This window comes from Salvelinus fontinalis, chromosome 24 (genome assembly GCF_029448725.1).
Source record: "Salvelinus fontinalis isolate EN_2023a chromosome 24, ASM2944872v1, whole genome shotgun sequence".
Classification (NCBI taxonomy): Eukaryota; Metazoa; Chordata; class Actinopteri; order Salmoniformes; family Salmonidae; genus Salvelinus; species Salvelinus fontinalis.
Window position 1 is genome coordinate 1,000,606 of NC_074688.1, and position 12,537 is coordinate 1,013,142.

At 42.2% G+C, this 12,537-nt stretch overlaps 1 protein-coding gene across 1 annotated transcript in view; it reads left to right on the forward strand.

The window, feature by feature from the left end:
- The window catches only part of LOC129821719 (diacylglycerol kinase delta-like), a 53,088-nt gene extending 40,666 nt beyond the window's left edge, over nucleotides 1-12,422 (forward strand). Inside the window, exons 19-26 of the mRNA XM_055879309.1 lie at nucleotides 38-172; nucleotides 574-728; nucleotides 1,048-1,159; nucleotides 3,688-3,780; nucleotides 3,869-3,988; nucleotides 5,536-5,653; nucleotides 6,691-6,821; nucleotides 8,722-12,422. Coding sequence (XP_055735284.1) covers nucleotides 38-172; nucleotides 574-728; nucleotides 1,048-1,159; nucleotides 3,688-3,780; nucleotides 3,869-3,988; nucleotides 5,536-5,653; nucleotides 6,691-6,821; nucleotides 8,722-8,814 — 957 coding nt within the window. The 3' untranslated portion in view covers nucleotides 8,815-12,422. The remainder of the gene's footprint in view (nucleotides 1-37; nucleotides 173-573; nucleotides 729-1,047; nucleotides 1,160-3,687; nucleotides 3,781-3,868; nucleotides 3,989-5,535; nucleotides 5,654-6,690; nucleotides 6,822-8,721) is intronic.
- The last annotated feature ends 115 nt before the right edge of the window (nucleotides 12,423-12,537 follow it).

A 12,537-nucleotide genomic window follows, 5' to 3' on the forward strand; every position in this document is an offset into this window, starting at 1 on the left:
GGTTTAATGTTTCTCCCCATCTGCTCTCCTGTTGCAGTGTCGTACAGTGAAGATCACCATCCTCGGGGATGAGGGCGTGCCGGTGCAGGTGGACGGAGAGGCCTGGGTCCAGCCCCCGGGGTACATCAAGATTATCCACAAGAACCGCACTCAGACTCTCACCAGAGACAGAGTGAGTACAAATCTATGGTGTCACATTAGATGCCTTATTTCTAGGGCCTCGAGTTTTGCCTGACCAATTAGGATCCAGTTTTTCCAGGTCCGGTCGTGGTCCGGACCGCCTAACATTGGCCTTCAACCTGACAAATTGAGGCTCATTCCGTGAATACGCTATTGTGTATATATTACATTAAAGTGCAAATTATCACGAAAAGGCACAGCTTCACCGTATCATATTCTGCAGTTGTAATTGACATGATTTGTTTGTATAGTATTTGTATCTGTCTTGTGTAAATGTTGCCGTCATATGTTTACTTGACGTATCGCATCTGACTTACCACAACTATTGTTCTTTTTGGGAAGAATACGGCTATTTTATTCTATTCTATTTATCCTGTTGCCTGTTTGTCCCAGGCCTTTGAGAGCACGCTGAAGTCATGGGAAGACAAGCAGAGGTGCGAGTTCCCCCGTCCGCTGCCCCAGTATGCATTGCAGCCAGAGATCGTATCCGAGGAAGAAGCCTCCCAGATCAACCTGTTTGGCCAGGCGGCCGGCGCTCTCATCCACAGGTAAGATTACTTGAATTCATTATTAATTAATAATAGCATTAGATTAAAGCAGGGTAGAGTTAAATTCCATTTAGATTGAAACATTCGTGGAACAAAAATATTTTCTCAAATTGGAATTTCAGTTCATCTAAATGGATATACAATGCCCTCAATAGGTCAATTTATGGCCAAACTATACTCCGATGCTCCGTTTGCTGCTTCTGGCATACAGTAGCAAGCCAAAAACAGCACTTACGGAACACTTGTGATATGCGTGCAGTGTAGTTTCACAGTAACATTAGATGTTCGATGTCGTGACGAACTGTGTGTGTGTTCCCAGTATCCGAGAGATCGCCCAGTCCCACCACAGTATGGAGCAGGAGCTGGCCCATGCCGTCAACGCAAGCTCAAAGGCCATGGACGTGGTCTACGCCAATTCCAAGAGCACAGAGGTACGTGGGGCTCCTGTTCTACCTTTCTTTTATACCAGTCAACCAACTTCTAGTAGTACAGGGGTGCCCAAAATACGGCCCGCATGCCAAATGTGGCCGAGTGCCAATCTTTTTTGGCTCATATGGTTAGAAAAAACAACGAAATGCGATGGCAGCTGTGAGTCTTTCTGAGTAAGTCTGTAAGAGCTGGATTGTACAACATTTGCCCATTTTATTATTTTCTAACTTCTAACCATGCCCCTTGACTTATTCCACATTTCGTTGTGTTACAGCCTGAATTCAAAATTGATTACATACATGTTTTCCTCACCCATCTACACACAATACCCCATAATGACAAAGTGAAAACATGTTTTTTTTACATTTTAGAAAATGTGTATTTACACCACTGAGTCTACACTTTGTAAAATCACTTTTGGCAGCGATGGCAGCTGTGAGTCTTTCTGAGTAAGTCTGTAAGAGCTGGATTGTACAACATTTGCCCATTTTATTATTTTCTAACTTCTGGTTGTTGATCATTGCTAGACAACAATTTTCAGGTCTTGCCATAGGTTTTCAAGTAGATTTAAGTGAAGACTGTAACTTGGGCACTCAGGAACGTTCACTATCTTCTGGGTAAGCAACTCCAGTGTAGATTTGGCATTGTGTTTTAGGTTATTGTCCTGCTGAAAGGTGAATTCACCTCCCAGTGTCTGGTGCCTGTGCTTCTGAAAAACTCTCCAATCCTTAATGATTACAAGCATACCCATAACATGATGCAGCCACCACTATGCTTGAAAATAGAGAGTGGTAATCAGTAATATGTTTGGGGCAAATACAATAAAACACAACACTTTGTATTCAGGACAAAAAGTGAAGTGCTTTACCATGTTTTTTGCAGGCCTAGATAAATGCATCATTTTTTTTCTGGCCTTGTGTTCTAAAAATATGTTGTTTTTTCATTTGAGTTCTTGAGTTCAATATAATTTGTCTGGCGCCCATGTCTATATTATAATACCATAAGCTACAAGCTTACGGCAGTGAAAGCCTGAAAACAGCACTTGGTGGCAGGCACCACTCTGGGTAAGCAACACTGGAGTTGCTTACCCAGAGCTAGTACTTTGTTACACAGCCTTTGGCCAAGATAACTGCCAACGCTTGTTGTAGTCATCAATGAGCTTGCTACACCTTTTCTACTGACAATTTGTCCCACTTTTCAGTAGCAAACTGCTCTAATTCTTCAATATTTGAGTGGTGCCTGCCACCAAGTGCTGTTTTCAGATCTCGCCATAGGTTTTAGAAGTAGAAAGCTGCAGCAAGCTCATTGATGGCTACAAGAAGCGTTTGCATAACACCTTCTTGTTGAACATATCATTCCAAAATCATGGGCATTAATATGGAGTTGGTCCCCCCTTTGCTGCTGTAACAACCTCCACTCTTCTGGGAAGGCTTTCCACTTGAAGTTGGAACGTTGCTGCAGGGACTTGCTTCCATTCGGCCACAAGAACATTAGTGAAGTCTGCTCTGAAGTTGAGCGATTAGGCCTGGCTCGCAGTCAGCGTTCCAATTCATCCCAAAGATGTTCGATGGGGTTGAGATCAGGGCTCTGTGCAGGCCAGTCAAGTTCTTCCACACCAATCTCGACAAACCATTTCTGTATGGACCTCGCTTTGTGCACGGGGGCATTATCATGCTGAAACTGGAAAGTGCCTTCCCCAAACTATTGCCACAAAGTTGGAAGCACAGAATGTCATTGTATGCTGCAGAGTTAAGATGTCCCTTCACTGGAACTAAGGGGCCTAGTCCGAACCATGAAAAACAGTCCCAGACCATTATTCCTCCTCCACCAAACTTTACAGTTGTCACTATGCATTCGGGCAGGTAGCGTTCGCCTGGCATCTGCCAAACCCAGATTCGTCCATTGGACTGCCAGATGGTGAAGTGTGATCCATCACTCCAGAGAACGCGTTTCCACTGATGCCGAGTCCAAAGGTGGCGAGCTTTACACCACTCCAGCTGACACTTGGCATTGCGAAAAGTGATCTTAGGCTTGTGAAGCTCCCGACGAACAGTTCTTGTGCTGACGCAGTTTGGAATTTGCATACTATCTCAACTGTCTTTCTCAGTCTTCCATCTGTTACTCACCCTCCTCTCTCTCAGTCCTCGATGAAGGCCCTTTTATCTTCCTCACATCTTTCTTTGTCCTCAATCATGACCTCTCTCTCCTCCACTACCTTCTTTCTTATTTAGTCTTCTAAATATCCTCAAGCCTCTGCCTCCAGTGGTCAATGGAGTCCATGACACTCCAATCACTCCAATCAATCAATCAAATGTATTTATAGAGCCCTTGCTGTCATTTTGTTTTGCGCTTTGATCTTGTGATTTAGCCCATATGGCCTGGGCAGTGGGCACCGAATGGTGTATGACATTTGAAATCAAATATCTACACAACCTAATGCACATTGTCCCCCTGCTTCTGTGGTTAACTAAACGCATCTGTGGTTTGTGTACACATGTCGTTTGTTTGTGTTCATCTCTGTTCTACGTAGGGTCTGAACTGCAGGGTTGTGGTTCAGATGGTCAGCAACGTCAAGGCCCTTCACAGTGAGACAGAGCTGCTACTGGCAGGCAAGATGTGCCTGGTAAGTCTCAAAGCTGCTGTCTGTCTGCCTGGGGGGGGGGGGGGGGGGGGTTCAATGTGTTTTTTTGTAAATACGAATGTCTTCCCAGCAGTTGGACCCTCCACAGAAGGAGCAGTTGACTGAAGCCCTGGGCACTGTGGCTCAGCAGCTACGCAGACTGTCAGACATACCCTGGCTGTGTCAGCTCATTGAACCTGGGGATGATGAGGTAGATCTAGATGCCACCACACACACTATTCACACCAGCCACTTACCTCAGTGTTTTTCAATCTTAGGTCCTAGGGACCCACAGGGGAGTACGTTTTAGTCCCAGTCCAGTAATACCACACCTGATTTAACCCATTACACTTGTGGGAATTGGCCTATATGGATAGGGCTAAATTGAAATGTTTCTTACAGAAGTGGAAATATGGAAATAATCTATAACCATGGTAACAGTTAAAAGGGAACAGTTTGGAGATTATGGGGAAATTATTAGACTAAAGGTGACAACACAACAGTTCACCTGACACAAGACCGAATCTAAACATACAGTTAATTTTATGTGCATTTTACATTTACTGTACTTTTTACATTTGCTGTACTTTGACACATTTTTTTGATAACAAAATCTGAAAATACTCTGGATACATTCAGTAAAATATATAAAAAAATAATTACAAGGGTTTGAGTGAGAGGTCTAACTGGTGATTCCAAGTGGTCACCCTTCTCTCCAAAGTAACGTCAATGCACTTTTATGACTCAAAGAACAGTCTTCAACTATAAGGTGTTTTTTTTATCTCTCCTAGCTGTGCCGTTGAGGAGCCATAGTAATCACACTTGTGGTTGTTTTCTTTGGAACACAACCCTGCATCCCTGCCTTTACACACTTACTGTTGCTTACACAGTCCAAAAATGGTCCATTTTAAATCGCAATCTGGGTCAGGTGGGCATAATTTGAAAGCTTGTTCTAATGCCAACATGACGAGCTAAATTATAAAATACTATCTTACATTGTTAGGCTTTCACAAGGCAATTCAGAGAAGCAGATGGTACTTTTGGTGCGTCTAGAATGGAGTCATGAGTGCATTCAGATGCGTGGTCTGTGGCAAATCTTCGTCACAATACAGCAAAACAGCCTCATTCTATTCGGGACAACCTAGGGTATAACGGCATGTCATCTTGTAACTGCACATCAAACATATTGATCGTAAACTTTTGAAACTGTATATGACATGAGTTTTATGATATGGAAATGTGAAGTGCACATTTGGACTCGCGGGTGTTTTGGCTTGCTTGTCGGACATCAAAGCGGTATATATTATAATCGACAACGTCTCATCTTTCGAGTCCTCGCGATTTACAGCACTTCCCTCACTTAGACAACAATAAATGTGGGAAAGTTGCCCAATTAGCGGGAGGGATGGGGGCACGGTGCTCAAGTTCAGAACGGCTGTCAGTCAAAACCCATACAGATCTGCGAAGTGGAGACCCTGGCGTCATGTATGACACGTTACTGTGCAGCCACTGTGTTCCAATGTAGGCTCTTATCCGTGTCCAAATCTGCCATTTTCAACCTGTATACGGGTACGAGTGGAAAGGGCTACCTAATCAAGGTCTTGATGATTGATTCATTGAATCAGGTCGGTGTGTTAGCGCTAGGCTAGAGTAAAACTGTTCACCTCTGTGGGTCAATAGTACTGGACAGTCTGTATCACCTAATGTCTAACCTGTCTGTCTGGCTGTCTTTCTTTTAACCTGTCTGTGTTTCTGCAGGGACACCTGGCTGATTTCTCCAAGCGTAGCCGCAGTGCCAAGTTTTGTCTCGTCCCCAAGTTCAAGAAGGACAAAAACAACAAGAACAAAGAGGCCTGTGCCACTCTCACACTGCCAGGTACTATCTACCTCTCTTTTTCTCGCACTCTCTCTCTCTCTCAGCAATTAATCTGGAACACTCTGGGTTGAATAATGTTTGGACGATGACAAATCGGGGTCAACTCTCTTTGAAAATCACGTTCAATTCTATCTGAGGTCGGCACAACCTTCCACACACGATCTCTCTTCTGATTGGTTAACCGAATCAACACCTTCGCCCTGATTGGCTATCATAAGCAGAGCTCCTGGCCCAGTGGCTCCAGGTAGAACGTATTCGTAGATCTATGATCAGCTTACCCTGATCTTAACTTAAACCATTACAAGTTAAAAACCACAAAACTGCAGTGGTGGAAAAAGTACCCAAAAGTTACTCAAGTAAAAGTTGAAGTCACCCAGTAAAATACTACTTGAGTAAAAGTCTAAAAGCATTTGGTTCTAAATATACTTAAGTTTCAAAAGTAAAAGTATAAATAATTTCAAATTGCTTATATTAAGCAAAGCAGAAGGTACCATTTTCTTGTTTTTAAAATTTACAAATGATGCATTTGTGTTTAGTGAGTCCACCAGATCAGATGCAGGAGGGATGAGCAGGGATGATAAGTGTGAATTGGAAAATTTTCCTTTCCTATTAAGCATTCAAAATGTAACGAGTACTTTTGGATGTCATGGAAAATGTAGGGAGTAAGGAAGTAGATGGAATGTAGTAAAGTAAAAGTTGCCCAAAATATAAATAGTAAAGTACAAATACCCCCAAAAACTGCTTAAGAAGTCCCTAAAAGTATTTTTACTTAAGTACTTTACACCACTGCAAAACTGACCTTAGATCAGCATCTTCTGACAATCTAAACTTACCCTGGCCCAGTTTATGGGCTGTAGTAGGTCAAAGTTCCCCTTAACCACTGATACAGGGTCATATAATTTTTCCCCCTAATGGTCAATGTTAGTATTGACGGTAGGTTCATCTGACCCTAGAGCTGCGGTTAAGGGTTGTGGCGTCTCTCTGTGGTGTCTGTCCATGGTGTTGGGGGTCTGAAGGGGGGGTCTTGCTTTCTGCAGTGCACCAGTGGGGCACAGAGGAGGTAGCCGCCTGGCTGGAGCTCATCTGTCTCACCGAGTACAAGGAGATCTTTATTGGGCACGACGTGCGTGGCGCCGAGCTGCTGCACCTGGAGAGGAGGGACCTCAAGGTACTGCACACATACAGGCTGTCCCAAATATCTCTCTTCTTCCCGAAGTGTGCACTTGTTTACTTCCCTTCACTCATTTGAAAGGAAATAATGGCATAAGAAACTCCCACTAGGCCATGCCTCCAAAAATCCAATGCTTTTAGGTTTGTGGGAGGTAGTGAACGAGCAGTGATGGTGAGTAGAGAACCAAATGTAGTTCAACTAGCAATTTAATTACATTTTGCTGTAGCTTGGTTGTAGTTTAACTAAATTCAAATCTTGGTAGTGTTTTCAGTAGTTTTTTTGCCATGTAGCTAACTACTGGAACTATAATGAACCTTTTTTTGCAAAAAGAACTGAAAATATGGGTAAAGTAGGCAAGATTTCCTTTTTCGGCATCAGTCCTGCCTAATTTTCACTTGAAACATAGTTTTTTGTGTTTAAACGGCTAAATTACACATTATGTTAGCATCTGACTCCGGTGTGCAATTTGTAATCTATAACATTTTCAATATGATCATTTTTCAAAGTATACTGAACAATTTTTTTTTGTAAAGCAACATGTAAAGTGGACCCATGTTTCATGAGCTGAAATAAAAGATCTCAGAAATGTTCCATATATACACAAAGCAAATTTCTCTCAAATTTTGTGCACAAATTTGTTTTCATTCCTGTTAGGGAGCATTTCTACTTTGCCAAGATAATTTATCCACCTGACAGGTGTGGTATATCAAAAAGCTGATTAAACAGCATGATCATTACACAGGTGTACCTTGTGCTTGGGAAAATAAAATCCCACTAAAATGTACAGTTTTGTCACACAACACAATGCCACAGATGTCTAAAGTTGAGGGAGCGTGCAATTGGCATGCTGACTGCAGGAATGTCCACCAGAGATTTTAATTATAATTTCTCTACCATATGCCGCATCACGATAATCCATGTCGCAAGGATCTTTACACAATTCCTGGAAGCTTAAAATGACACAGTTTTTCCATGGCCTGCATACTTGCCTGACATGTCACCCATTGAGCATGCTTTGGATCGACGTATACGACAGTGTGTTCCAGTTCCTGCCAATATCCAGCAACTTTGCACAGCCATTGAAGAGGAGTGGGACAACATTCCACAGGCCACAATCAACAGTCTGATCAACTCTATCTGAAGAAGATGTCACACTGCATGAGGCAAATGGTGGTCACACCAGACAGTGACTGATTTTCTGATCCATGCCCCTACCTTTTTTTTTTTAAGTATGTGTGACCAACAGATGTATATCTGTATTCCCAGTTATGTGAAATCCATAGATTAGGGCTTAATGAATTTATTTAAATTGACTGATTTCCTTATATGAACTAACTCAACAAAATCTTTTCAAATTTTTGCGTTTTACATTTATATCTTTGTTCAATATAGTTAGAGTAGATAAAAGTTAAGAATTTGAAGTTAGGATAGCCTGAACATGTGGTGTCTCTAAATTGTTGCATAAAATGTTTTGTTCAGTATAGTTTGGATGTAGTTAACTAAAAGTTACTTTGAAAAAGTAGTAAAGTGAACTATGTTCCTTAAGGTCAGCTTCATTTCTTCCATTGCGAAGTCATTTGTAGCTTGGTAAACTATATTTTCAGAGTAGCTTCCCCAACACTGTGAACGAGTGCACACGTCATGTGAAAGGAGATATTATTGGGACAAACCCGTTGTTTCAGGTAGAGCTTTCTTATGTTTCACTACTCTGGGGCTTTACCATGAGTGTTTGATTTTACTCCCTCGTCGTTGATTTAAATGATTTATAGTCTATATAGAGCTTGGAGTTTTCCCTGCTAGGTGACGTCTGGAAAAAATCCTGACCCTACATGTTACATTGGTCCATATGTGTGCCTTGGTGTTTGTTCTAATGTGTGTGTCCGTCCGTCCAATGCAGGACTTGGGGGTGACGAAGGTTGGCCACATGAAGCGTATCCTCCAGGGTATCAGAGTGTTGAGTCGCAGCAGCAGCACTGCCAGCGAAGCCTAGGCTCTCTCCTGTACGTCTGTGTGTGCTGCACCAGACCCTCTACCCAAACTGACTGTACCCAGCCGCGCTGAACAGCTTGAACGCAATGGGACCAACAACTCACTTACCTTAACCTCTATACACTCAAATATGGATTTGAGTTTAGTCAACCAATCAGATTTAACACAGTGCCTTTCTTCACTCTCCACCTCGGCAGCAACCAACTGAACTGCAAACGGGGGAGGCCAAACCACTATTTTATTTTATATTTTTTTATTTAACCTTTATTTAACTAGGCAAGTCAGTTAAGAACAAATTCTTATTTTCAATGATGGCCTAGGAACAGGTTAACTGCCTTGTTCAGGGGCAGAACAACAGATGTTTACCTTGTCAGCTTGTGGAATCGATCTATCAACCTTTTGGTTACTGGACAAATGTTCTAACCAGGCTACCTGCCGCCCCTAATCTTTGCTGCCCCGTGTAAGGAGGGGAGGGGTGTTCAATGACGTCAGTTGAGAGAGGAAAGTCAGGAGAGATTGCACGGAATCCAGTCGGGCTGACTACCAGGAACAAAGCCTGCCGACAGAAAAACTCAACTACCCAGAATGCCTTATCAACAAACCAGCGCCAGACTCCAGCAATTAATGTTAGACCAATTTAACTTTTCTTAGGGCTAGACACCCAACTTCCGGTGAAACTGGAGGGTGCGCAATTCAAATAAATAATTATAAATATGATGGATTTTAAACATTTATGTACATATAAGTGTCTTATATTGGCTGAAAGCTTAAATTCTTGTTAATCTAACTGCACTGTCCGATTTACAGTAGCTATTACAGCAAAAACATGCCATGCGATTGTTTGAGGACGGCGCCCCACATCAAAATGTTTTTCCCACCGGCACAGGTTTCATATAATCACATATAACGATTAAATATTCACTTACTTTTTGAAAATCTTCCGCTGATTTGTCATCCAAAGGGTCCCAGTTATAACATGTAGTGTCGTTTTGATAGATAAAATCCAGTTTAGTTGGCGCCATCGATTTGAGTAATCCACTCGTTCAACTTGCAGAGAAAGGAATCCAAAAATCTACCCCTAAACTTTGTTTCAACAAGTCACAATACATTTCTATTTACTCCTCAGATACCTTAAAATGTAATCAAACTATAATGTTTATTTCAGAAAGAAGTATGTTTAATAGGAAACCGTTTTAGTAGGTGCGTAATGTCTTTATGGAGCTCAAACACAAATTTCCGAGACTGTGTCCCTCTACTAAAACTGATATTTCTTATTTGTTTTTGAAGTTACAAGCCTGAAACCTTGAACATAGACTGCTGACACCCTGTGGGAGCCATGGGAATTGCATACAGGTAGCTAATTTTCAATATGACCTTTCTCTTGCATTTCTAAGAGGATGGTCTCTCTCAAAAAAAAAATCTGGTTGGGTTTTCTTTGGATTTTCTCCTACCATATCTATTGTTATATTCTCCTATATTATTTTAACATTTCTACAAACTTCAAAGTGTTTTCTGTCCAATGGTACCAATTATATGCATATCCTGGCTTCAGGGCCTGAGCTACAGGCAGTTTACGTTGGGCACATCATTCAGACAGGAAGTGGAGAAATAAGGGGCCTAGCCCTAAAGTTTTAATTCAGTCGTTGATACATTTTAGAAGCTCGTTAGCCAAGTCAAGAATGATGTAGAAACTAGCAAGGCTGCATCTCGAATGACACCTTATTCCTCATATAGTGCACTATTTTTGACTAGAACTTCATAGGCCTCTGGTCAAGAGGTAATGTAGTGTATGGGGGATACTAGGAGGTGTCTTTTGAGCTGCACAACGTATGGGGGCAGACTATATTTCCAGAGTTTCCACTGACTGGATCATAGAAAAGACGAATGGAACTGTTTTTTGTATTGAAATATGCATCTATTTATTTCTTATATGCATTGTACCGGATATGTTGTCCCAGAGTTTGAATGTGTTTGAACCAGGATATTTCTGAAAATGACGTGGGACGTCAGGTACTGTAATATGCTCCCAAAACCAAAAGAGAAAGAGTGGAAGAGGTCTGAACTACAAGGATAAGCAGTGACAATCAACCAATCACTCTAATGAATCGAACCATGTGCATGTGTAATTTCTTTCTCTGTATGTCTCTCCTCATCTGTGTCCTTTTTATACAGATTACAATTTCAACTACCTAGGTTGAATGTGGGGCTGGTGAACTAGACGACCTTGCTTTGTCACCAGACGTCCTATTTTAGAGCGTGAAGCACCCCCCGATGGTCGTGTTCAGTAGCACACACCATAGTGAAATGATTGGCAAGGAAAAACAAAGATCTGTGTTCTTATCAGAGAATCAGGTTTCAAAAAGTTTCCCACCTACTGAACAACACTTATTATGTATTGTATGGAAAAGCCAAACTCAACCATGCCTTACATAATCTACAAACTGTCACATATCGGGCAGGTCTCAGGGTCTGTGGAGCACGTTTCGGCACTCTTTGGTGTCAAGTAGAGTTACAGTAGATCTGTGTCACATTTTTCAAACAATGAACACTGCTTTAAGATTATTCTCCTCAGTGAATGTAGTTTCCCCAGACCCAGATTATGCCTACTTCTGGATTAGAAAGGCACACTTAATGGAGAATATACCTCAGAAGTGCTTTTTAGTTCAGGAGTAGACTCAATCTGGGTCCAAGAAACCGGACGGTAATGCTTAGAGCCTCTAGTTTTTCCTGACCATGTTATATCCTGAAACTCAACCACTAGCCCCTACCCCCGTTGGCACTTGTGTAGATCTGAGAGGATTAGATAGGAAAATAAGCAGCATGGTGGTAGCTCAGTTTTTCCCTCTGACGGGCCAGGTGGAATTGTCGCAAATTACTCTTACCTATCCTCTTAGGTCTGCACAAGTGAATAAGAGGTACAGGGTTTATTTGGGATTCAGGGAATATCTAGGGTATAATAAGTAGGCCCAGTGTACTTCCTGGTTAAGTACCTGGGTCAGGAGAAACTCTTCGGCTCCCGGGTGGCGCAGTGGTCTAGGGCACTGCATCGCAGTGCTAGCTGCGCCACCAGAGTCTCTGGGTTCGCGCCCAGGCTGGGCTGGGTTCGCGCCCAGGCTCTGTCGCAGCCGGCCGCAACCGGGAGGTCCGTGGGGCGACGCACAATTGGCATAGCGTCGTCCGGGTTAGGGAGGGTTTGGCCGGTAGGGATATCCTTGTCTCAGTATGTAAAAATGTATGCACTCTACTGTAAGTCGCTCTGGATAAGAGCGTCTGCTAAATGACTAAAATGTAGTCATGTTCTCTCCCGCTCAGTCTTGTGTGGATGTCAGAGGTGTGTTTTATGTTCTCATTATTATGGTCTGTATGGTCATATCATTTCCCTCCTCACAACCTTTGGGGTTGTCCCTTTTTTCTTTGCTTGTCCTGAATCGTGAACCCCTGGGAAGTGGTCTCTAACGTTCCAGTACTTATTGATAATTTATACGTTAGAAATAATACTGAATGTTATACCTCTCTTTTCCATGTACATAACCCCAACGCCCTGGGCTGTAATATGGCTGTCTTGTACAGTGAAATACCACCATCCTGTAATAAAAATTGTCTGTGTGAGTTGGGTCTTTGGATATGTTTCTTTAGTAATTTCCTTCACGTGGATTACATTCAAGATTTAAATTGTTTCAAAATGTTTCGTTCGTAAATTGAAGGTGAAACATTGTGCTGAATA